The sequence below is a fragment of the Sturnus vulgaris genome, chromosome 5 (genome assembly GCF_052056855.1).
Source record: "Sturnus vulgaris isolate bStuVul1 chromosome 5, bStuVul1.hap1, whole genome shotgun sequence".
Lineage (NCBI taxonomy): Eukaryota > Metazoa > Chordata > Aves > Passeriformes > Sturnidae > Sturnus > Sturnus vulgaris.
The window spans coordinates 52,776,253-52,802,795 of record NC_142247.1 but is presented as its reverse complement, the minus strand read 5'-3'; the positions used below and the strand labels follow the sequence as shown (position 1 = coordinate 52,802,795).

Sequence of the window (26,543 nt, the reverse complement as noted above, 5' to 3'; positions counted from 1 at the left end):
CTCCTAGGATGTGCCTGTATTAGTAAAAGCAATAGAAGCCTCACCGCTTCTGTGGTACACAGGCACAGTGGATTCATTTCCTATTGTTGGAGATGAAACCTCATTCCAATACTGAATAACTAGACTTTAGATTAATCTCTGATATTTTCTGTCATATTGTAATATATTTCCTAACATGGAAAAAATGGTATCATTTTCTTCTTTAACTTCAATATTTTAAGAATATCTACTTCGGGGTTCTGTTTCTCTTCCTGTAATGTGTTTTGCTTTAATATTGCCTATGCATTACCTTGCCCTGGCATAGGGTTTAATTTTATTGTTGCTTGTGTGAATATGAGATGGGTTATATGAAGAGGGTGTGGGGTGTCCATATTGAAAAGACAATGGAGAATTAAGCTACGTAGCTTTGAAGAAAAGTGGTAATTGAGGGATCTGAAATGTGGCATTTCCTCAAGGATCTCTTGTTTCTCATCTGCTTTGATGCACAGGTGGTACCTTTTGGCAAGATTAATTTTAATCATAGGGTAGAGTGCCATGAGTCTGATGATGGTACTCAGCTATATCACTTATCCCTGTGCTCTGAGTTCTTTCCCTGTCCTGCATTAATCCTTTATGGAGATCTCCAGATGGATAAATCAGAGCTGCCATGTCCTGAACCCTGGGAAAACAGAATGTTCATGGAGTTGTTGAACTAAGACAGTTCTCTTTTGTGAGCATGTACCCCCATACAGAAGGAGTGCCGTGGAGGTGAAGTGACAATAAGTCCTGGCATAATTTTGGAAAATTTCACTTCCCTGTAAAGACTGGTGTGATGATGTTAAGGAAAATGATTCAGCTTTTTAAGTGGAACACCTTTATTGATTGTGACTTCTTAAAATTTCATGCTGGCTTTGAAATAACAAGTCACCCTCCTGCCCATGAGGCTTCATTATTGTAATTCCCAGAGCAGTGCTAGTAGCTGAACATTTCTGCAATGTCCTCAGAAAACACTAAACTACAAGCTTATCCTTTGAAGTAACTGTGATTGCCTGATTAATTACAGTTCTTCACTGGTTCACTATAAAGCAGCAAGATTGATTTAACTGGCACAGTTGTATTCTTGTTGTTATTTTTCAGCTCAAAGTTGCCTTGAAAACTCAGCCTAATATGCAAATGGATACCAGCAACCTTTAGTTTCTCAAAGGCAAGAAACAAACAGCTCATCAGCTGTTTACTGTGCTACCTTTGTATTAATATCCAAGTCCTCCTCAATCATTTTTGTTGCTGGCAAAAACATTATGTAGTTTTAAAATATATAAAACAATTATGAATAGAGAAAAATAGCACTGTTTTGAATTTCTGATATATAAATAATAACCCAGAACTAACTAGTTAACAATTATTTTGAGGAGCAGTGTGAATAATGGATCGTGTTTGTAATGGACTCACAGGTACTCTCGAGGGTGGATTCTCTAGTGTTTAATAAAGAGATGATCCTCTGCCTTTTTCTCAGTGGAAACCCTAATAATCTCTGTCTGCTATCTAGCTGCCTGTTTTAATAAAACTTCATGTATCTGGTACCTCCACCCTTGTGTCTAAAGTGGTTGGCAAATAGCTGAAAGTTTCAAAATTCTTAGCAATAAAGTTACACAAAACAAGAGAAAGTTGATCATGTAATATTGTTTCTTCAGGTAAAGGTGGTTGATACACTATTTCCTATTACTCTACAAGGATGTTTTCAAGAAAATAGTTTTTGCCTTTCAGATCATTATATTCAAGAGAAAAAGTAGCATAGTGTCCAAACATTCAGCAAGAAGGGAACTTCCGTGCAAAACAAGTAGCAATAGGGAACAGAAACTTGATGACACGTTTTCCCCATAGTTTCCATCTCTCCCAGGTTCAGTTTGAGCTGGACATCATTCAAAAATGGAAGGCAAAGTAGTTTCTGGAAGTTATGGAAATTATTTTCACGTGTTAGACATGGAGTGGCATTGGTAGTAGAACAAAAGGGATTGTAATTTTAAAGGATGTTGTCCACGGTGAGCCATGTGATCCAGGCTTTTCTTCTTAGGAAGAGGAGGGAGTCACCTCAAAAGGTGTTTTTGGAGCCTATGCAATCATACAAGAAGTCTATATACCAGAATAGGTGGGAGGAGAAACCTACAAAAGAATTTAAAACAATAGGACCACAGACAAGAGAAAAAGAAGTTTGCCAAGGTCAGGAAAATTTCTCTCTGTGGCTGAGCTTCTGTGATTTCCATATGCACATGGGAATATTTTTATAGGTACTAATAACAGTGGTAAATTAAAGGGTGAACATAGACACATTCAAAACATGAAACATATATTCCCTTGGTGGGACAGGACATTAGTGTGCTGAGTTAGCATTTGCTGGGAGAACATTTCAGGGAATATAGGGACAAGCAGTGGTGATGGCAAACTAATTTTCAGATTTTGAGCATGTTCAGTTTGCATATGTATGCAGTTCTTCATGTAGTAAGTCCCATCTGTGAAGTAGGCAATACTCCACTGCTTATGAATGGCATTCAAATACTTTTTTTTCGTTGTTTGGGTATTTTTGTCCTGTCTTGGTGTAAAAGTAATGAACAGAATTGCTAACGTTTAGATTCAGAAAAGCATATTATTAGTTTTGAGAAGATGCAAAAAGGTTCTGGTTCAGTAAAGAACTTCAATATATACCTAGTTTTCATTACAATGACAGTTTGAAATGTACTACAGTGTCCTTATGGAACACTTCATTTATCTTTTCTGAACTGTATTTCCTACACAATCTAGACCTTATGCTTAATGCTTTTGTGTACTGAAACATTGAGATACACATCCTATAACAGAAGGTCTGACATTTTTGTCTCTTGTTTGTTTTTTAAAGCACTTTTGTGCAATGGGAAGTTTCACAAGCACTTGCAAGAAATTTTTGTTCCCATGGTTGTCCGCTACATTGATCTCATGGAATCATCTATTGCCCAGTCCATTCACAGAGGTCTTGAACAAGAGTCATGGCAACCTGTCAAGTAAGTGCTTTTTACAAAATCTGAACAGAGCACCTGCCTATAGCTTTCTGTCTAATAAGGGGTTCTCCCCTGTTGTCCTTTAAATATTCTATTTTTTATTGTATTCCTACATTGTTTATTTCTTCACAGGAGCATCACCAACAGTCTTCCTAATGTAGCTCTTCCAAAAGTTCCAAGTTTGCCTCTTAATCTTCCACAAATACCTAGCTTTACTACACCAACCTGGATGACTTCTTTGTATGACTCCACGTGTGTATTCTTCAATAACTTTCTGACTGTATGTCAGCTCTGCATGGCCTTGCTAGTGTTCTGTGCAGCTATATTTGGATTGCATGGTGTTTATCCTCTCTTAGTTGGAAATTGTTGTTTCTTGGGAGTGAGCCGAGCATGGACTGTTAGTGAGTTGCGCTTTCTAGTGCATTAAAATGTAGCAGTCTTAAACCTGGTAACTTAGAAAATCCAACTTGGCAAAGGTCTGTCGTAGCAGGAATGATGTTTCATACTCTAAACAACCTAATTGCTCTTTTGAATTAACAAGCAGTGGGGAACCTTTTGGATGATGGATTTGAGATTTTGGTTTTGTAAAAATGAGGCAGCCCATTGTATTTTTTGCATGGGTTTGACTAACTCATTTTATATTGGTTCTGAAAGTCATTGATTGTAAATATTGTCATCAGATTAAATATCCATGTTACAGAAAATAGTAAAACGTTAATAATTACCAATAATAGAAATACATCTCTTTCTTTGTCTGCTTGAAAAAAAAAAATCTTTCTGATTTTTCCCCAATATTTCAGAGCTCTGTGGAAATATTCTCATAGTTACAGGTCTGATTTCTGTGTGAGGACACATTAATACATGTTAGAGAAAGGCTCAAGAACCTTATTTTAGCAAAAGTTATATTAGGATAGCATGAATGTGAAAGACTTCAAAAAACACACATTCAAAACACATACATTGATAATATCATTTCAAGACAAGTGTTGCCTTTTCAAGTTTTATGACAGACTTCAAAATAGCATTAGATCTATTTCTGCAAGAGTTAATACAATCATAGAATACCATGCTAAAAGGATTCTCAAGGATCATCTCATCCAACTTTCCTTGGCAAAAGCATGGTCTGGAATGGCCCAGCACCCTGTCCAGACAAATTTTTAAAATGTGCAATGCTGGGGAATCCACCATTTCCTCTGGGTGAGATTATTCCAATGGCTGATTGTCTTAATTGTGAAAAATTTCCTCTACTTTCTAATCAGAAACTCCCCAGAAGTAACTTGAACCCATTATCCCTTGTCTTTTTCATGTGACTCCTTGTAAAAAGGGAGTATTATGATTGTTGTTCTGCTGTTAATTCCCCTAAAATGTGACAGAGTTCCTCTTAATCCTTGGCTTTGGTACCTTTTGTGTTTACTATAGTAATTCTAGGTTTCTCCTGATGTGCTTATGCAAGTCATTTCAGCTTTGAATACAAACTAATTGGCCTTCTGGAACTCAAATTCCTTTCTGTTATCCCCAGGTTTTCAAAGGTCACTTTTTTCTTAAAGAATAGCTTTTGGAGTTAAGAGTTGCTAATCTTGGATGTGCTCTTGTAGTCTGCTTTCTAGCAGCCACATCAAGTAAAAATAAATTGTGTAGATGAAATTTCTTGTATTTTGAATACTGAGTTTATAAATAATACAGATTCGGTTGTAGGATTATAGTGGTTGATCTTCCCTAAATGAGGGGTTTGATGAAGCAATATATTTGCTAGACTCTATTGTCAAAACACTTGGAAGCATAGTAAAATTCAGCAATGGGCTCCTCCCTCTTGCACATGTTCTTATATTTAGTTTCATGGTATATATGAAACAGTATGCATAACATCCTAAACCAACCAGTGAGGTTTTTGTAGCATTTGGTGAGCAGTGAGGTTGATATGCTGTAAACACTGGCCAGAAGTAGCTGCCATTCTGCTGCTTTTCAAAAGAAATGAGGGCGAGCAGTGTCTCTTACTGCAGTTGTGATCTTTGTAAGGCCATCACTCCTTTCAGCCACCCCACACAGCATTCAAGAAGAGTAGTCTGTTTTTCTTGATTGGTCTCTGGAGAAGATAACTCAGATGACACATTGGCTAGACATGCAGAGCACTATGAATTACTCTTCCATTTGGGTGAAGATAATTTTAAAGAGCAAAAATGTTTAAATATTTTGTAAAAGCTTTCAATCAGTCCCAATGAGGAGTTTTTCCTTACTTATTCATTAATTCAAATATACTATTTTAAATTGCTCTTCATATTTTAAATACCGGGGGTTTTTTGCATCTTCTGTACCTGGTTTTTATGTGAGATATGTGGGTGATTTTAATTGTTTATGGTTTAATTTATAAATTATTCTTTTCAGTGCAGACATAATGTAGTGTCACTAACCAGAAATATTGTAGATACACACCTGAGATTGTCTGTTGCTATCTGGTGTTGCTATCTGCCATCAGCTTCAGGAAATTTCAAGGCTGGGGCAACCTGGAATAAGATATATGCTTTTAGGAGAATAGTCCAGTCTTGTCTTCCACCCAGAAGAAGCAACATAAAGGAAATGTGTCATCTGTGTTCTTCCTGATATGGCTCAGCTATAATGAGTGATGAGAGAGACAAGGCTGGAGCCGTCACAGTGCTCCAACAGTGATATAGAGGGAGATGTCCTGAATATCTCTGAGCTCCTATGCTGGACCTCTCTGTGTGTCTGTGAGTGCTGAATGAGTCAGGAGGCCATCTTTCATCTCTATTCTGGGGGGTTGTATCTGCAGTGCCACATACGTTCCTGTCATAGAGCTTACCTCCTGTAAAGTGGTAAGACGCCATGGCCTGCATTTCTAAGGATGAGTATTTAAAAGTATAGCCATAGGACTGATGGCTTTGTGAAATCTGGCTGACCTGCTTTCTATGGAATAAGGAATTTTGAATAGCTAGATCCTATTAAGCATTCTGAAAGACAAGTTTATATTGTGGGGCAAATTTCTTTCCATCCAAAAATGCTAATATGCAGTAAGAAAGAATACTCAAGAAACTTGTTTTGGTTGCTTGATCCTTAGTTTGCCTCATTCTTGAACTAAGAGCATGGGGTAGCTCTGTTCCCAATGTCTTTGAGGGACTTTAGACTGATGCTTTCAGAAGTTCTGCTCCATCCTTCTGCCTCATCTGCTGGTGAAAAGTGGAGAGATGGGGCTGAGTGCAACTGACACTGAAATTACTGAAAATCCGATTCTGTTGAAGAAATTCTCAATTGACTTTCTGAGCCCTGAACATATATTTTGAGGCAGCATACAGAATGAAAAGCTGGAATTCACGAGGGATGTATTGCTTGTGCCATGTTTTGTAAGTGGTCCTCACAAAACAGTAGTGGGTAGTATCTCACTTTCATTTAAAAAAAAAAAGGCAGTAATTTGTAAAATTACCATTCTGGTCCTTGGTCCTTGGTGGATTATAGAAGAATTGAAACCGGCTGCTTTTGAATATTTTCATTGATTGATAATATTCTTAGATATTTAATACTTATATTTTCATATCCCAAGCCATACTATGGAGTTTCATATGTAGGCAAGAAATTATTCATTCTACATCTACTCTAGAGTCATGTGTGGGAGTGTACTTTATCAGTGGGCTGTTTGACTAATTGCTACTGCTTAGGTACCTGGCAAGCCCAGTGGGAAGCTGCCTCTTTCAGCTGTCAGTGGATAAGTGAATTAAGACTGCATGCCTAGGAGGCTACATGCAACTCCTAGATTTGATATGCTGCAGGTTCTTGGAGAAACATTATGTCTTGGATCTTTTTATTTGCTATGTTCAGTATGATGCAAGCCATAAAAAGATTTAAAAGGAACCTCTGGAGATACCTGGTCCACTTTCCCAGTCAAAGTGTGACCAAATGCAAAGTTAAATTCCCATTAAAATAAATGGGAATGTAATGGGATGGGCATAATATTTGCCCCTTTTAATCCCTGGTAACCTTCTTTTATGGCCATGACCTAATTATAAGAATGGACAACTGGACAGTACCTGAAGGGTTAAGTTTTGGCCAGCAAAGCAGTAGAGATTGTGCTTGATTTTAGAACTATGGATAACTATTACAGTTTTTAAAGAAAGAATGTCAGTTCAGTTTCCTGGTAGAGCAATATTATTCCTTTCTTCAGACTGAAGTAGCTTCACCATGCACATTCAAATAAAGAGTTTTCAGTAGCCAAGAATGTGTCCTGTTCCTTCACAAAAAAATAAAAAAAGGGTCTCAAATTATGGATACAGATTCTGTCTTGATTTGAATGCAGGAATTACTCCTGTGCCAGGAAGATGTAAAATCTGAGTTTAGCTCTTTTTTGCAGCATTTAGCAAACAAATTGGACCTTTGTGTTTGGATGGGTGAACCAGGAACAAACAATTTATGTTATAGCACTTTATTTACTTTATTTTCTGTCCTCATCTGATTCGTATAATATGTTAGTCAAATTCAAATGTCATTGGACAATGCTGAATAAAAAATTGAAGGATGAAAACTCAAAATTATATAAAAAGAGAACAAATAAATTAGCATTTCTCACAACACATTCTTCCATGAATCTGTGCCTGTTTTTACATTTATTATAATTGTGAAACTTTATTTAGTAGTCTAATTAAACAAAATTAAGTGGCTACTACAGTGTCATAGTAAACATAGTAGTAAATGTGCATGAGAATACATTTATGTTATTATGAATACATTTGTCGTCCTGAGTCCTAAAGAATTGCCTTTGGAATTCCATCAGACAAATAAGAAACAACTATGGGAGAATAAAAAATAGTTAAATTTTATGATGTGATGATGGAAATTATTAGTTTTGTTTCTTGAGAAAATTTGGTTTGTTTTCTAGAAAATATGTGTTTTTATCAACAGTTACATAAATAGAGATTGTCCCATTTCCGTCCCCATATGATTTGTCTTACTCTTTTACCCCAGTCTTCTCAAAACTTGATTTAGTCACTTTTGAATCAGATAAGGTCTAAACAAAGCATCTACAGCTTCACTCACTGCCAGCGTACACAGCAGATGCAATGATATCTTCAATATTTGCATGTCATATAACTTTTAGAACAGTCTGACAGGATTATGAATTTTCCAGAGCTTTGGTTGTTTTTTCTTTCTGTTCCTTAATTAAACTTAGTGATGTATGAAAGTGGTCCCTCAACAAGTAGAACCCCAGTGCAAATTGTAACCCTAGCTGTCCCATGTGCCTTTTTCCTGTTTCTGTTGTTTTCTTTCAGGACCACAATACAATACAAAATTAACAATTACCGTGTGACATGGGGAAGCGTATAAATGGGGAAAATATGTATAATATCGAAAAAGCCTAAACTAAAAAATGTGTTGGCACTGTGGAATATCCTGCTCTGCACCACGAAGATACCAAAACCTACACCATTAAACCAGAGCTATCTGAGCTGGTCGCTCAGAGGCAGCCTTTCCTTTGGAAAGGAGCTTTCCCTGCTCCCAGCTTGGCTGTCCGCTTGCCTGGCCCGGAGCTGCGAGGGGCATGAGGCAGCACCACTGGCTGTGGTAGCCTTAAGGCAGAGGAGCAAGGGGCACGTGGGTGTGTCTGGAAGGTGAGGGATGCAGGTGTGAGACTGGAGCAGTGTTCCTGAGGCATCCCTGCTGCTGCTTCAGAGCCCTGAACATGAGCTGTGCTTTAATCCACCTCACTGCCCACTGCCTCGGCTAACCCGGTGTGACCCTGTGGTGGTGCTACTGTCTGAGGGCTGCATTAGGTGGTCAGATATTAGAGGTCCTTTCTGTTGGTTTAATTTGGTTCTCAATCTGACTCTGCTCTGTCCTGAGCACAATCAGTGCTCACCGATTCCTTCCATGAGAGCTGGAGTCACTTGACACTTTGATAATTCTGTTCTTTAGTCATGAGGCAGAAGAAACAAAATGATAGTAATGATGTATTTAAACTGTTTGGATCTGAATTGGGACTGTCAGGCTGAGTTGTGGTTGCTTGTGTCACACACATCCTGGAATTCAACGTTGCATAGTATACACTAATCTTAAATGGTAACTCAGGCACTACAATACAACACATCACGAAAATGTAATTAATCTGTATTGACAATGGAAGTGTAAATGAACTTACTGCTTAGTTTAGCTTTAATTTGTTGCATTTTATCACAAGCAATTGTATTTAAATTTAGCAACCAAATCAGGGTGAAAGAACTTTAAAACATTTTAGACAATCTGAAATGGCATAGAGCCGTATTAATCCACTGAGGTTTTTTGTACACAGATTTCTTTAAATAGTTTCTCTTCTCTTTTTTTTTCCCACCCAGATGTGATGCTATTCCCTCAGTTAGAATTCATGAGCATTTATCTAGGAACTATTTGTCTGGTTATCTCTTTTACAATATTACTACTGGCATCTTCATTTCTTTGGTAGACTTATCTACCAGAGTTATAAAGGCAAGAAAATATACATACAAAATCTTCACTATATTGAAAATATCCATACTATTACTGTACCCTATATTTTTCCTATCTTGATCTGAAACTTGAGCCATTTCATTTTCCGTGGTCCCCAACATCCCATCTACCTCCCTATCCTACCATATTTCTCAGCTAATAAATGAGAAATCATTCATTTTTTTCAGCCTAAGGGGATATATTTTAAGTTTCCCACTACCATTTTCTCGTTTTTTAAATAGGAGCAACTGTACTAAAAGACACAGGGAAATGAAGGAGGGGGGTGGTGTGATAAGGAAATCTTATTACCTTAATTATGTGGCAACTGAGATAGACATGCATACATTTATCTTCTGGTTTTTGGGGGCTTTGTTTTGTTTTGTTTCTTATAGCAATGGATCAGCGACATCTGAAGATCTTTTCTGGAAACTGGATGCTCTGCAGATGTTTGTTTTTGATCTTCACTGGCCAGAACCAGAATTTGCCCACCATTTAGAGCAGAGACTTAAACTCATGGCCACTGACATGATTGAAGCCTGTGTTAAAAGGTACAGTTGTAATGATCACTTAAAAATTGGGAGAGATTTGAAAATTAACTATGCAGGGGTATACCAGAATCGTGTCACAGAAATCAGGGCAGTTCTAAAGAGATCATGACTTGCGTTTATTTCCAGCATCTGGCAATCAGCAATTTGGCAACATCTAGGAAATATCAAAGAGAATTTCCCCTCTATCTTTTCTGAATAGACCCTTGGAAGTTAATAAATCAAGTTTGTTTTTTCTGTTCCGTATTAGTGGCAAATATTAACAGAAATCAGAATTCTGCTAGAAGAAATCTTTCTTTTTTTTATACATTTTCCTCCCCCTTTACTACATTTTTCTTCATGTTCAGTTAATAGTATTATTTAATTCATCAATTTTAGAGTGCTGTCTCTAAGAAATATATTACAAACTATAAAGTGCATAGTCATCCAACTGAAAATAAGTTTTATAGTGCTAAACTTCTGAAAATCACAGAAAATATAGTGTTATTTCTCCTTGAGCTGTATCTTAGCATTATTGATATATTCTTTAAATTAATTATAGGTAGTCTGATGCCATAGCTTTCAGTAAATATCACTGAGTTTAGAAGAAATATCTGTATGTCTAGAAAATTTACAGAGATTTACAGTTAGGTGCTTCAGAAGTCTTAATCTGGAGATATAAAAATACAGATTTCTTTAAAAAATAGAAAGGGAGAAAATAAATTTTGTAGATAATTTGTGTTAGTCATAAAATGTATAATATTGATAAGAATGGCTAAACAAGCAGAGAATCTTTACAGATCACATAGTATTGCATTATTTTCTCTAAACACACTAGGAAAAAGTAGAACCTCAGGCTACGGGTATGAACCTGTTGCTAAAGCTAGAATGATGAAGTCATGATTAAAAAAACCCAGAAACATTTAAAAGAACTTTTCTATTTGATTAAGAAAGGGGAATGATACAGGGAGTGGAATAAAAGTTAAAGCTCTAACCAAGAAAGGTAGGAAACACTAAAACTAAAGCAATCCATCTGTTCTAAAGAACTTGGCATAGAAACTCAGTCAATTACAGTTATCTAAGAAAACTTAGAAAAATTGTGAAATCTTAAAGGACTGGAAGGCTATTAGTATAATCTTAGTCTAAAAAAACATAAAAAGACTAGCAAAGAGATTCAGTGCTACTAATATATAGATTATATTGATTTTGATCTGGAAAAAGAAAAAAAAACTTTACTGTCTTATCAACAGGACTATAAAATATATTACTATTTTAGACTTAATACATAACATACCAGTCTTAATACACTAATTACATTTTTGTGTGGTTAAAGATACTATGTCAGGTAATAAAGATTAGAGTAGTAACTTAGAAAAAAAGTTTGGAATTCTTCTATTATAACTCTTTTTGTGATATTAATATGATCTTAAGAATTTTTAAAATGGAAATAGGATTCTTCTGTTCCAGTCTTCTAAAAATATTGTGTGAATCTCTGGTACCCGCATTTAAGAATAAGGATGGAAATAAAACATTTTATCTTTAAGTATGTTAAATTATAGTTTGTTTCAGTGACATTGCTCCTTATTTACACTGATGTGAAAATAGGGGCTTTATATTATGTATCTCATGATATGTCTTAATTTTTGATATAAATGTTAATATTTTCTTAATATTAAACTCATTTTCTTTATTAAAATTCTCTTTCCATTAAAGCCAGAAGAGGATTTTTTCATAATTTTTCTTAGATGCAAACATTTTATACAATAAACTGCATTTTAGCATAGCATTAAACACAGGGAAACATATTTTTATCTAGAAAGCAAGAAAATAATACTTTTATTGTTCAAATGAATTCACTGAAGAAGTGTAGAACCTTGAGATTACCATCAGTGCAATTGTTTATTGAAAGGTTGATATTCTGAATTTACAGAATTTTAATTCTAAAATGTTCTCCTGCATGTGTATATTGTTAAACCAACATGTTCAGCAAGATTTATACGTTTACTGTGCTGTTAAGAATTATCAGAGATACTCATATTACAAATTGTGTTTTAATAAACAGAACAAGAATTGCATTTGAACTGAAGCTGCAAAAGGCAAACAAATCAACAGACTTGCGTATACCTTCTTGTCTGTGTACAATGTTTAACGTCTTAGTTGACGCCAAGAAACAGACAGCTAAACTCTGCATACTGGATGGGGGCCAAGAGGTATGTGGAATTTTGTATGTTTAATTCCTATGTGTGGTTGATCTGAAACATCTCATACTGCAGACTATCCTTAGATTAATTTCAAACTGAGATGCATCACATAGCTCTGTTGGTACAGAAGTGTGCATCAGCTGATCTCTAGAGGCATCATGCAAGACACAACCCCTTATCTTCCACCAGAGCACAAAGAGTGCTTCTGTAATTTGTTTGCTTTGACCTGTGAGTCTGTTGAACATTCAGAGGATTTCTTGACTCACAGCCCCTCCAGGAATTTCTCTCAGGTTGCAACAGAAAAAGAGCCCACTTCAGGACTCCTTTGTAATTGTAAAATAGAGCCAAAATATTGTCCTTTGCAGACAGGTTTTAATTTAGTAAGGTTTAATTTTACATGGATTATAGGCCTAGCATGCATGCCTAGGAATATGCTGAAAATAGAGGAAAGAAATTATCAGGTAATTTTATGGGGTTTTTTATTTGGTCTCCAAGGACAGGGACCGTTTTGGCAGTAGTCTGCTGCCAGGACTGTAGATACTCCACAGTGGAGCACTGATGTGCTTTTGAAGGATATGTAAATTTCACTGATTTCTGTCACTCCCGTGTTGTCAGTCTCAGCAGGAATAATGTGTAAAATGAAAAGGGTATGCTATGTAGATTGGTGAGGCCACCAGAAAAAAATTAAAACTGTTCTTTCTGTGCTAATTCATTAGCATGTAATTTGGTTTGTAATTTGTTTGATTGGTTTTGGAGAGACAGTAAAAACATTTTTCAGAATTTGGCAGAAAAAAATGCATGTCTGCCTTAGGCACCTTCACAATTACACTATTTGGACATATTTTTTCAGTTGCTTTTTTTTGCATTTCTGGGCTGTGTTCTTCATTTCATTGACTGATCTTTTCAAGTGAGCATATTCAATGTAATTGTCTTTTTTCTTTCCTAATTCAATGAGAAACTCATCATTTTCCTTTTATACCCTGTCGTCTTCATTTTTCCTTTTGGTTTTCCATGACATGAACCAGTTTGCTAGTCAATGGGTAAGTGTCTTCTCATTGTTTTTTAATTTACGGTTTTTTTCGTTGAATATTAACAGCCACTTTTTATTTTAAATGGTAATATTGTTTTTCATGTTAATGTATTAGCCAGGCCCTCAGAATTCCTTCACAGTCTGACTGTGCAACAGACTGAGATCAGCTTCTCGATTCTTTCCTTGTTCCTCCTGGGCGATTCCAGATGAAGTCTTCACTTTTCTGCTTTTCAAACTCAGTGTCCTGTCTTACCAGGTCACAAAGTTTTGGGTTCTTTCACCTCCCAGTGAGGCTCATCAGAAGTAAACCACAGCTCTCAGCTCTCTATGTGAGCTGATGCTGCCGTTTCACCTTTCCCTTGTGTCCAAGCAGTAACCTGCACACACACGTGCCCATGCTGCTTCGGGGACAGGCAATAGCAGTAGCTCGATAATGACCTGCAGACAGATGGCACCGCCCCCTGCTCCAGGATGTGCCATTCCTCTTGCCTGCTCTGGATTATGCCTGCTCTGTCAGCCAGGCCACTAGAAGCCAAGCTTCAGCCATCTTCTTAAGAGTCAAATCATCTTCCACAAGGATCTGAAGTTTTGTTTTGCTGAGGGTGGCTGTTTTAGTGGAGATTAGCACTGAAGATGAGTGGGTTAGGGTATTTACGATCTCATTAATTTCAAAATAAATAATGAAAAAATTACTGTGATTCTAAAATTTACAATTATTGTGATCTTTAAAAAAAATATTAATGTGATTTTAAAATTATTTCTAAAGAAATGTCATGGTTTTGGAACCTTGTGGTTTTTGAAAAATTTGATTCAGTTCTTTTTTTGCCTTGTTCAGAAGTGAAGCTACCATTTATACTCCATTTCTACAAAATTATATTTGCTTTGTAGTGAGAAAAAAGAAAAAAACACAAGAAAAAAATATACAGGAACTGATCTGACATACATAGATCCATTAATTTAATATACTGTGGAGATAAAGTTGCAGGCACTTCCTGGGAGACACAACTGACTTTTTATGGATCGCAGGAGTATATATAATTTTGGCATTCATTAGTGGGAGAATAATTGTTTATGCTTTCCAGAGAGTAAGAAAGCATTGCTTTCTGAAGAATGGTAAGCAACAGATGTCACACACTGTTTGGGGTGATTGAACCCTTTAGCAGATCAAGACAATATTTTATTGGTCAAGACATTAATATGGTTGGAATATAATATCTCAAAATGTAGAAAGTTCTTTGATGTATTTCTAATATGCTCTTTTACTATTCCAGTGTGACCACAGCTGTTTGTGAGTTGTGTATTTACATTTTTCAAGGTTTTTTTAAACTTTAAAAGACATTAAAAGCAAAAATTGACATTTGGTGTTAATACCTGTAGCAGACACATATGTGGGCAAACACATCTCATAGTTTTATTCTCTCTTAATTTAAACCCAAGTTCAGTATCTGTGGGGTTTAGAAAATCATTCCTAAAAATATTTAGCAGATCAGAATTAATGTTTTGATTTGTATGGCAACTCTGAAACAGATGAAAAATAGCCTTTAAAAACTTAGAATTCTGAAGAAAATTCTCCTGGCAGCTGCTAAGTTAGGCTAATGTTTACACTGACCTCAATATTTTTACTCCAAGCATTATGCTGTTAGCTATTCCAAGTAGCCTTGAACTAGAAAGATAGGGTTAGTCTTTACAAGTCACATTTTCTGTGAAGTGGCTATTGGGGACAATCTTTGCTGTCAGATAAATGTTTCTAAAGGAAGAATTACTGTTTAAATTGATGTGCCTCCTTGACAGAATGGGATCCCTAGTTCCCGTTAATTTCAGGAGGATTATCTAAAAAGTCTTTTGGATTTATTTTAAAAGCATTTACTTAAAGGCACCTTCTTTATGAAAAAGCAAAAAATAAGTCTATGAAGTCTGTTTTATTATGCTTTCTATGGCCTATTAATTTGTTACCATCTATTCTGCTTTGTTGATGAAATTTTAATTTTGTCTTTGCTTGAACATATTGTAAGATTTCTATAAACTGAAGCTCACTGGGCTAACAGAAAGGCTCTTTCAGGATGAACAATTGGAGCTCATTTTATTTCTAGAGGACATTTAAAATAACTTATGAATGAGAGTTGTCAGACATGAAATGCTGTATTAATTAAACCTTATTCTAGTCTTTTTTCTTCTCCAGCTAAACCAACCCTTTAGAAAAAAATACACCTTAATTATATAGGAGAAGACAAAAACTATCCTTCACATTCCTTTGCCTGAATAAGTATAAGAACTCAATTCATCTAAATAATAACCCCATTAGCTGCTTAACTCAACAGTGTACATGGGAAAATTTTCAACACAGAATGTAGGAAACTGTTGATTCGGTGGATCATTTTCAAGGGTTTGTTCTTCTGATGTTCAAAATGATAATTTTAAGTAAATCTGATCTGACAGGGTTATCAGCTTTGCACCATTTATGACTTATGTATACATGCTAATGCTTTTTTATCTTTTGAATTACAGCAACAATACCATTCAAAAATAGATGACTTGATTGAAGAAACAGTTAAAGAAATTATTTCACTTCTTGTTTCAAAGGTAAAACTATTTACATCTTAATTTATAATACAGCAGAAAATGGTTGAACTTTGGAGATGTATTCAAATATCACAGTTTTTCTATGCACAGGAAAATTGTGAAGGACAACATAATTTGTAAATACTGCTAGTGAAAATAATACTGAATTTACAAAATTAAATTTTATAACAATTGAGTAAACAATTTCTGTGCTGCCTGCTATTGAGGTTTGTCTGCTGTGTTTCCTGTTGTAGATAGGAATTGCTAGCAGCCAGTAGAACTGGCAGGACTAAATTTTGTCAATCTGGCCTTACATAATACCATGTGTTATCTTTTGTTGAATTTCTTATATGAGAACTTTCTTTCTATCATTTAGTATTTAAATTTGGTATTTAGAGGTGGACAATACCCCGAGTTTCAGTTTAACTTTTTAATGAGATTCTGGTCCACAAACCATTTAATTAAAAATATTTTATAAGTTGTTGTTTCTTGAAATTGATTTTTAGGCTTTTATATTTAGAAATAAAATGTATTTTGTAATGATATAAGGGTTCGGAGAATAAGTGAAAAAACCTTAAACAATGTCTTGTCTTTCTGTAGCACCTCTACTCCAGTAAAAATCTTAAATGATTGATATATAAAAAAAGTTTCCATCCCAAATAGTTTGAAGGGCACAGCAAATAATGACAGAAAAGAAAGATTTTATAAGAATTTTTGTTATCTAAACACTGCAAGGTGCTGAGAAATACCTGATTTTCAAAGTAGGATAAATAAGCAATATATCTACAATTTGTGCGTTAGTGATAGAAAGTAAGACTCTAGTCATATTTTCAACATGCCTTTATTTTTGCTTCTCACATCTTGCTAGGGGGAATGGGAGATGGGAATCTGCTTTTTGGATTGACATCTATCAGTTGAAGATGAAGGCTTTGTAGAATCATTACAGAAGTTTCAAATAAATGTGTCCACTTTTTGGTAACTGTGTAGAAGCCAAACATTTTTTGGTCTAAAGTGAAGCTTTGATGTAAACGTAATTACAAGCAGTTCAACTCAACAGTTTCAAATTTTACATGTTGCCTATCATAGCTCCCAACTAATCTTCCAATTTATGGTTTTAATGTTATTGAAGAGGAAGAAAGGGGAATTCAATCAGAAAAATTCATTCTATTAAATGTTAAACTTTTTGATTTTTTGATTTTTTTTAATATCTGAGATTGTAAAAAAGGAAGAATATAGTCATATTCCTTCTGGATGTATGTACAAGAAACTCCAGAGGCAACTGCTGTCAATACAGAGGGATTTGTATTATTAGTTATCACAGTAATACCAGAGGATGAAATCTCAAAACAGGAACCAAATATTCTGTGTCATTGGCTGATCGCTGGAAGCTTAACCAGTGTCTCCTCACTTGAGGTGTGAAATGCCAGTGGCATCCTGATTGCTTCTGTTTCAAGGCAAAAAGCTTCTGAGGGTACAAAGGAAGGCTGAGGTTTAGCTCTTGATTTTGGCCAGAAAAAATGCTATCAGTGTGCATGATAGCCATATGCATTCATCTTTTGCATCTAACATATTTTCATTACTTTCCAGCCTTTACCTCTTTATTACCTCCTTTGTGTCTCAGTGGAATAAGTGTTTCAATCATTGTGTCTCAGTGGAATAATAAGTGTTTCAAGCATTGTTTTTAGCAGCAAGTTACTTATAAAACTGAAAATAACACTTTGCCTTCAGTGAGGTTTTACTTGTTAAGAACTGTACTGGGCAGTTTTTACACAAGACACATCAGTCTAAAGTGTTCAAGAAATGACAGGAATAGCACAAAACAGTGAAACAAAGCACAGTGTGTCTCAAGGTAACCAATTCATAGAATATGAGGTATGCACAGAAATGCTTTTAGAGTTTCACAAGTCCATACACTGACATCTTGGAAAACAAGTTTCCAGCTGCATAACTAAGCCTTTTGTTTAAACAGACATCCTTGACACTGAATTGTTTTGCTCTCTGTTATTTTGTGTCCTATTTGTATTGGATTCATATGTTGGCACTGCGGACACCATGTTGTTTATGAAATCAGCCTTTTCCCTAGCCAATCTTCGCACAATAAAGTTGAACACTTTTCTGCAGAAAGAATCCTTGTCAATCAGATAAAATGAGTTAAAGTATGAACAGCAGCTTCTCACAGGCATGCAACTGCAAAGCAGAAAGCTGGTATTTGGTCTAATAAAGTGAGAGCAGAAACAACTGCCACTCTCTCCCGTTATGTGGATTTATTCTTTGATTGGCACCTATGTACCAGTGTCTTAATTAACACTGTAAATATGACAAGTTAGATTGATAAATGACAAATGTAGGTGTGCACTTGCTCCTGCTCCTTGAACTGCTAAGAGCAGGGCTTATTGTAAAGTGATGATCTCAATTCCTCTGGAGGTGACACTGTTGTGACACTGTTACAGGGCCCATTAACAGCATGCCAGATGGAATTTTGTTCTGTCCTCACACTCATAAAATGATACTCTTGGTTGTGGGAATGACTGTGTTGAGAGCAGGGGATGACTTTTAAAACAATCTTTATATAAACTGGAAAGCAATTTATATGTGTAAAATAAATGTGTATGAATACAATGGCTGACAGATATTTTATGTTATATACTGTGAATTACTTGAGCAACATAACATCACAGAGGGACGTGAAAAGTGAATTTGTTTGCTTTAAGGCAAATTTGGGGGACTTTAAACATTGAAGTTGTAATTAATGCAATCAATGAGATTTTCTTTTTTGGTCAGAACAAAATTTTGGCAAAAACACCTATTCATACCTACTTCTGAGGAGTCACGCTGCTCAGACAATAGCAGGTGAAAGTCCAGGGGAGAGAAATCACATCATACCAGAGACTTTGGGCATATATTTTCTTGCCTCCTTCTTAGCCATGGAGTAGCAGCTCAACAGCTCATGCTGCTGGCAGAAAACCAGTGCTATTCCACTTTCAGGTGAAATTAGAGCTGGTTTTCTATTTAATAGCAAAGATAAGAGAAGCAGGGTATCACAATAACCACCTTTAGCAATTGTGCTCTATCTTTGAAGCTGTGGTCCTAGAAAATAACATGTGATTTCCACCCAAAATACATGCTGGGTACCCACACTGTGTATATTCATATATATTCACCCACATTCTAGAGACAGCAATGCTGTGTTGGAAGCAGGCCTGCCTCAAGAGAAACCTCGGGTTGGGTTTCTATTTCTGCAGTGGTTCAGCAATTTCCGTCTGTTTGGTCAATAAGTGAAGCTGCAGAAAGAAGGTTATACTTGATTTCAGCACTTTGTGAGATGGAGAAACTGATCAGATTTACAGTTCATGTCGCCCTGCTGATCGAGACAAATATGAGGAAGAAAAATTCACATTCTTATTCCAAATATTTAATTTTCACACTGTGCATTTAGATTTTTCTCTGTGCTTTTCCTCCAGGTTGTTTCAGTGTTAGAAGGTGTGCTGTCTAAATTGTCAAGATATGATGAAGGTACTTTCTTCTCATCATTAGTTTCATTCACTGTAAGTGTTTGGATTCTCAAAGGTTCTGTTCTTCTTTCTGTGCATAATTCTGAAATGGTATGCAATTCGTAGTAATAAGTACTTACTATGTGTTTTATGCTTAATTTTCTAAAGGTAAAAGCAGCTGCCAAATATGTTGATGTTCCGGTAAGTATAACCCTTTTAGATTCATTTATTCCATTGTTCATAATAATTCAGAAATTAGGGGGGCTTTAGCTCACATTTCTTGTTGTTGACATTTTGCTTTCCTACAGAGATTCATTACAGCTTTACACAGAGTATTTAAACAGCCACTACAACCCTGAGAGGATGTTTCATTTCCCTTGTGCAATAAGTAACTCTCAAAGCAAACTGTAGAAAGGTTATTCTCAATGCACTTTTTCAGTTATGGAAGAGTGAGGATTGTAACTTAGATACTCTTTTGTGGGGAAAAATTGTTCAAATGTGTGGTGTAAGCAACAAGTAAAAACATCATACTTGAATATCCATTATTTCTTAATGTCTTACTTCAGGACTCAGGTCTGCTTATTTAACACCTTGATTGCTCAATCTCCATTTGATTTACCATTGGTTGTGCAATGTTTGTGTGCTATAAGTAGAAAATAAAGGAGCAACTGTTGGAGCTCTTTTATACATAAAGGCAAAATTCAGCTGTCAAATACTTTTATTAGAATATGAGAGTAGAATATCTTTTCTTTAAATAAACAAAACTATGTAGTGTCATTTTCACTGTCAATATCCCTTGTTCTCTCATAAGTCTGCATTCTCATCCCTTTTTAATGCAATTCTAAAAAAATCTTATTTTCCAAGTACAGCAAAAAGAGACTACAATTATTATATAAGTGACAATTATTATGCAAATGAAAAACATTAAATTAAAATATAGCTGATTGCCAGATATACTAAACTTTGTGGTGGCCAGCAAAACTTTCATCATTTCTATTTTGAAAAATGCAAGATTAAGTGATTATTTTTTCAATCCATGCGTGTTAAATAAAAGGAAAAATCTCTGTTTCTGGAATTTCTAATGTTGCGATCTTTATATTTGTTTTATTCATAAGATAAATTGTAACATTTCTGTTGTTTTCAAATGATGTTTTCAGACTTTTTTCTTATATTTTTGCCTTTTGAATTTTTTCTAGTTTTTTTTAATCTGTGGAAGTGCTCTTTTGTTTTATAAAAAAGAAAAAAGTAGACTGTCTTTCATTCAAAGCAATGACCTCATATCAAGTCCAGTTAATATAGTTTACCTTTTGTTAATATATTGTGCTGTCTAACTACAGCAAAAGGTCCTTGTTGAGGCATTTAAGACCCAAAGGCCTAAAAAGAAAAAATTAGTGGACAAACTAGGGCTTCTTTCAGGTAATATGGAAAACTCTCCAAATTACCTATCTATGAGGACTAAACATCAAACTCTTTTACCATTGGCCTGGATACATTGATGTTGAACTTCACAATAAAAATGAGACTGAAAAATACCTTTGCCACAAGGTCTGAGGAATATTGCAAATCAGGTGACACAGGGATGCACTCACTGTTCCAGAGAAAGAGGGAAGCAAGCGGGGAGATGGCTGCTGGAGCCCCTCTGCCCTTTTCACATTCACTGAATGGTCGTGCCTGACTTGAAGAAAAGACCAGATTTTTGACAGGCTATCAAGATCCTTGCATTATTACAATGTCTTCACTTCCCAGATTTCTCACACACCTTTCCAAGCATTTAAACTGTAGTTCTACAGCTAAGCTACAAATGTAAACTGTGCTTCAGCAAAGCTGTGGATCTGACCAGACAAAGATTTCCAAATTCTGGAGATCTTTTTACCTGGATTGAAAGGTTTTCATAGGCTGGGGCTGCTTTTACTTCTTCAGATTCTTTTGTTGTGAAGATGCAGTTGACGCCAAGAGCCCTTACTGTCACAACTGACAGCAGCCATCCAGACTGAATAGGGCCTAAAATCACCAGATGTCAAAGTAAAAAATTCCAGCTGTAAGAGGAGGCTGAAAGTCGTCACATCTCAAGGTCATCACCTGAGCTCACAGCTGAAGTGAGAAGTGGAGTGAGGGGCAGCACACCGGGAGGAAGGTGCATTGAGCCTCTTGGTGGTGTGACAGTGACCTAGCAAGCCTGCACTGGAGCTAATTAAATGCCTCATGGTTTTATTCTTACCTAATACGTTGTAAAATTCCTTCTTGTCCTTCCTTACCACATAGCTACATAGAAAGTTGATTAAAAGTGACCACAGTCAGCCCTTTCTTTTGACGTAGCTGCAAATATGTGCAGAGTTGCAGTGTGTTAGACAATGACATTGTGCCCCACCTCCATCTGAGGAGATCACTTGGTGCATCTAGAGGAGAAGGGAGGGGGCACACGACAAGGGGCTCAGGGGGAGTTGTTTGAGTGTGTGAATTTGACAGAGTTTTTGATCTTTGATAACCAGAGTATGAAAAACAGTGAAAAATGTGCTGGTTGGTAGTGAAATAAAAAGAAACTAACTAGGTAAAAAAGATGTTAGAAGAAAGTGAAGGTAGTACCGAGAAAAACGTTTTAGAGGGACAGTAAGAGGTAAAGGGGATAAAAAAAGTTAAATAAAAGTAAATAAAAATAGTAAATTATTCAAAAGGAACGAAGACATTCTTAGATGATTTTTGGTCATTTTGAGAAAAAGGTTAATTCTATTAAAATTGAGAGACAATTTAGATAATAAATAGTTGAACATGAAGGTGCACACTCCCTAGAGAGCATCCCTCAATTTCTCAGGACCAGGGTGGAAAACATAGACACAGACTTGTGGTTAGTAAAAATGCTACATAGCCTTACTGTCTACCCCTCTATTCATTAATCTTGCTAGGGAATTATGATTAATTACATCCAAGAGAAGAAAACAATAAGTGGTTTTGTGAGGTTTTGTTAACTGTTTAAGAAAACATGCAGCATAAGCCTCATTTTTTCAGAATGCCCTTCAAGAAGTGGGACATATGCAGTCCCAAGGAGCTCTCATTGCTTTCCCCAGCTGTGCATAGAGTGCTATATGGACACTATGTATATTTTGCTAAGTGAAACAGAAATAAAAGCAATAGTGCAAAATTACCCAGACTAGGAAGGATAACAATGATGTCTTGAGATTTCCTAAAATTAATAACGAAAAAATCTAGCTGCTGTTATGCTCTCCTTATTGGTAATTGTCACAGCATGCAAGGCTCTGCAGTGGAAAAAGAAATGTGAGTGCTGTGCAGGCAGAAGTAACCAAATGTTTGGAAGAAAATAACACAAATGTTACAAGTAGTGTGTTAAGGATGACATTGGTTCTCTTTTTAATGCTGTGTTTGGATAACTGGGAATGCAGAAGCTGATTTGAATACACAACTCATCCAAATCATCTATAATCCTTCATTAGTTGCTCTTAAAGTCCAGGCAATCCATAGGAGATGTAGAAGTACAACATAATATTTTTCCTTTTTTTTAATAATCTGTTCACAAAGCAGGTTAATTAATGAGACTAGGGAAAGAATGCAGTAAAATTGAGGTTAAAAAAAAAGGATGTTGTTAATCTCAAATGATTATTATTCCTTAATCATGTAGATTATTTCATTGCGTTCAATTTCTCATCATGTAAGTCAGTTTTACATACAAATGATTGTGTCTTTAGCTGGTCATTTCTACACGCATTTGCTGCATTGACAAATGCAACCAGAGCAACTACTCGTACAAATTGAGCATCCAGTTACGTGTTCATGTATATACTGCCTTTTGTTCAGAAAGGTATGTTTAAATCCTTTTGTAGGAGCCAGTAATCTATGCCAGTTACTTAGAGGGCACAGAAGGAACCTAATCCTCCCTCTCTTCATATGGGCCACCTGTCATAGCAAGTGCAGAGAGGCCATTTGAAGCAGCCAGGGCTGACAGCAGTGCACAGCTCGCACAATGCCAGCCCTCTCGCTCCACTCTTGCCTTTATGTGGGGATCAAAGGTATGAAAAGGGGCCTCACACATGTGCCAGCATTTGACTTATGGGGTCTTGTAGAGGCCAGAGAAGGAACTCTGCCTCCTACGAGGCAGATACACATGGAGACCTTCCAGATACCTTCATTTTCAAATATGACATTTGTACTGCATGGCCTCATTTAAATGATTTTAAGAATCAAAAACTTTTTGAGAGAAGTAAGTTTATTCAGGTGTGGCTGTACAGTGCTAGTCATTTTTAAGCTGGATTTTCTTATAGAACTCCATTTAAAAAAAAAAAAAAAAAAAACACAAAAGGGGTATTATCTTTATGCTCAGGGCTTCTCCTGGCTTCCTCCTCCTCTGTATATCCAGACCTGGGAACTGGCTCTTCTGTTTTCTGATCTGTGAAAACAAGCTATTATAGAATTGGAGGGAAAGCCCTGCAGCATCTGTTTTAAGTCAGCAGTATTTTTGAGATACCTCTTAAATGGCAATCAGAAGGATGACTACTAATCAGTAGGAAAGCTAAAATAGCATAGTAAAATATAACTTTATGGAGGGGAAAAAAAGGATATTTTATTACCGAATTTTGTCATAGGAGCTGTAGTGGTTTGAAGACCTTTTGCACTAAGAATCAAAATCGTGGTGCAGACATTTGCATGCCTGTGTTTCCTCATGAATGCAATGAAACTGTATGTGTATGAAAAGGTGTCTGTGTAAATGCTTGCAGAATCAAGTTTAAATTTTCCATACTTCTCAAAATACACGCATTTTCTCTTTGCCAAAGTTGCTGTTTCTTTTCAAAAAGATGTTTGAGAGAGAGAGAAAATGCATTGCATTTTTTTCATTTAAACAAAATAATTTCTTTTATAACCATGTGAAATTAAAATGTTACCTTTATAATAGACTGATTATGCTAATGGTACATCTTCCTATCTGGCTTATGTATTTCATTTCGTAAGAATTGATGGGGATCATGATCTAGCCATGGATACAAGTAGTTTTTATTCCAAAAGCATTTTAATTATATTTTAAGTTTGTAATTCCAAAGCCCAAATGATGAGCCTTGCAGTATTTAGAGAAGAACTTTCAGGCAGTGAAATTTTCCAAAATGGTCTTTCACTTAGTGGTGGACACTGAATAAGGAGCTCCTGTGTTCCTCACAATAGCCCCCTCCAGCTCATCACTCCTTTTCATTGCATTGTTACAACCATGCTGTAGTTAAAATAACTCCCTCCAGAATGCAAGGGAGGGGAAAGAGGTGGAAAGGAGAGCAAACACAAAACTGGATGAATTTTGTTATTGTATAGTTTGTCTCTAGCATCTGTTCTCATCTTTGAAACATCAATGCTTTGGCAGGATAGCAACTCGGTAAAATTAGTGTAGTAGGTTGAGGGTGGTTTCTTGTTTCTTGAACACAATACTCTTTTTCAGAGAGTTTTAAATGAACTTTAAATAAGTTCATTTAATACTCTCTGATGCTAAGAAATGTTCTGTGACAAATGCCAAAGTGAGAATAAACATAAGTCAAGTATTTAAAATGTACATGATTTTCACTGAGATTTATGCCAAACTGTTGCATTGCAAAATGCTGTTCAGAAACTTAGGTGTACCTTGCCTGTAGGAAAATGGCTAATATTAGTGGCAGCATTAAACCCACTGCAATCTTTCAGCAGCAAAATTTTTGAATGCCTGGAAATTAAGGCAATGAAGCATTACTTTTCATTCAGACAAATATTGCCAGTGGGGGCCAGGCATGTCAATCATAAAACAACTTCTACAACATCTTGGAAACTGAAATAATGTATTTTAACATTTGCCTCCATGTTAAATTGACACTATGGCACTGTTTTTCTGTTCAGATGGGGAAAATTAGGCTGTTTCTTTTTTATCTGAATTTATTGCTATGAAAAAGTGCCTGGTGGTCAGGACCCACCTACCAGTGAATAGTAAGAGACAACCTGCACCTGTGGGATTAGGTGCAGCAGCAGGAAGTAAGAGCATTTGCAGTATATAATTAACAAGGATTTTAAATTTTTTTTCCCCAAACAGCATGTTCATCTTGCCAGGTTAACTAGTGATTAACCCTAAAAAAGAATGTGCTGAAGCCTACACCCTTGTTTAAACTCATTCACTCGCCAGTGTATTCAGTTACTTGTGTAACCAGTGACAAAGTAACCCTATTTACAACTCTTAATTTCCTGGTATTTTATTTGATGTCTTTGTGTTTCCAGTTTCTCTATTCATCTCTTTGTCTGGTTCGCTTTCATTTTCAGATAGGCAAAACAGCTTGTCTTCTGTTTTGAATAAAACAAACTTATAATAACTTTCTATCTATCATAAAAAACACCCACTTTTTTTTTTTCTTGGGGAAGCTTTCAGATGTTTTTTTTTTTTGTATTACCTGGATAACATACCAGGTTAAATTTTTCTCCCAAAGATGTGCAAATAACTCTCATTAACTTCAGCAGATGTTCTGCCAGAGATTCGGAGATTTTTTTTTAATTGAGTATGGATGTGGAGACGGGAATGCTTTAGTCTTTTCAATTAAATGCCGCCTGTGACAGTTATTTAAAATATGTCTCAGTTCCTATTTGTTTGTCTTCTAAGGTACATGAAACTTCTTAGTTGTTGTTTGTTTGTTTAACTCTATATTAACTTGGGCTTTTTCTGATGCTTAATAATTTAAAACAGATCAATAGAGGATAGTGTAATCACAGGTTTCCAAATAGTACATAATCCCTATTTTAAAAAGTTAAAACATTAAATATACAGCATTAAAGCTACTTTGATTCTTATAATAGCTTTCTTTTCTTCTTCCACATGTTCAGAGAAAACAAATAAATTCAATGCATGCAATATGAAGGGATAATGAAGTATTTGATATACTGTTGGTTCATTCAGTGTTTAGTGTGTACTTTGCCCACCCAGAACAAAGATGATTAACCTTCAATGATTTTGGTGTCGTTTAAAACAGACATATTCAGAGTATTGATAATCTGCCTTTCCCAGACTTCCTTCTACTGTAGTCAGACACTGTTTAAAAGGAAAATTAATTTTTTTTCCCCCAGCAATTTCAAAGATAATTATCCTGCACACATTAAGAAGGATGAAGTGTTTTAAAGAACTGTAATTCTAATTGGTAAATGTCACCAGCTGTTGCAGTTACTCTTACTTGTGTATATTCTTTTAATGATTACACTCCTGTGCCACAAGCTACATGAAAATATATTCACTAGGTGTGAAATTCCCATATGTCACAGCTTCAAGACTAGGT

The 26,543-nt window shown here is 35.8% G+C and overlaps 1 protein-coding gene across 9 annotated transcripts in view; it reads left to right on the top strand.

Moving 5' to 3' along the window:
- Positions 1-26,543, top strand: part of CADPS2 (calcium dependent secretion activator 2) — a 282,843-nt gene that overhangs the window by 232,142 nt on the left and 24,158 nt on the right. For 3 of the 9 annotated variants that reach the window (XM_088165717.1, XM_088165715.1, XM_088165720.1), the window contains 8 exons: positions 2,870-3,011; positions 3,141-3,260; positions 9,860-10,015; positions 12,054-12,201; positions 13,218-13,232; positions 15,728-15,802; positions 19,243-19,326; positions 19,441-19,473. In XM_088165717.1, coding sequence (XP_088021843.1) covers positions 2,870-3,011; positions 3,141-3,260; positions 9,860-10,015; positions 12,054-12,201; positions 13,218-13,232; positions 15,728-15,802; positions 19,243-19,326; positions 19,441-19,473 — 773 coding nt within the window. The remainder of the gene's footprint in view (positions 1-2,869; positions 3,012-3,140; positions 3,261-9,859; positions 10,016-12,053; positions 12,202-13,217; positions 13,233-15,727; positions 15,803-19,242; positions 19,327-19,440; positions 19,474-26,543) is intronic. The other 6 variants (XM_014877697.2, XM_014877693.2, XM_088165718.1 and 3 more) reach the window with 3 other exon arrangements.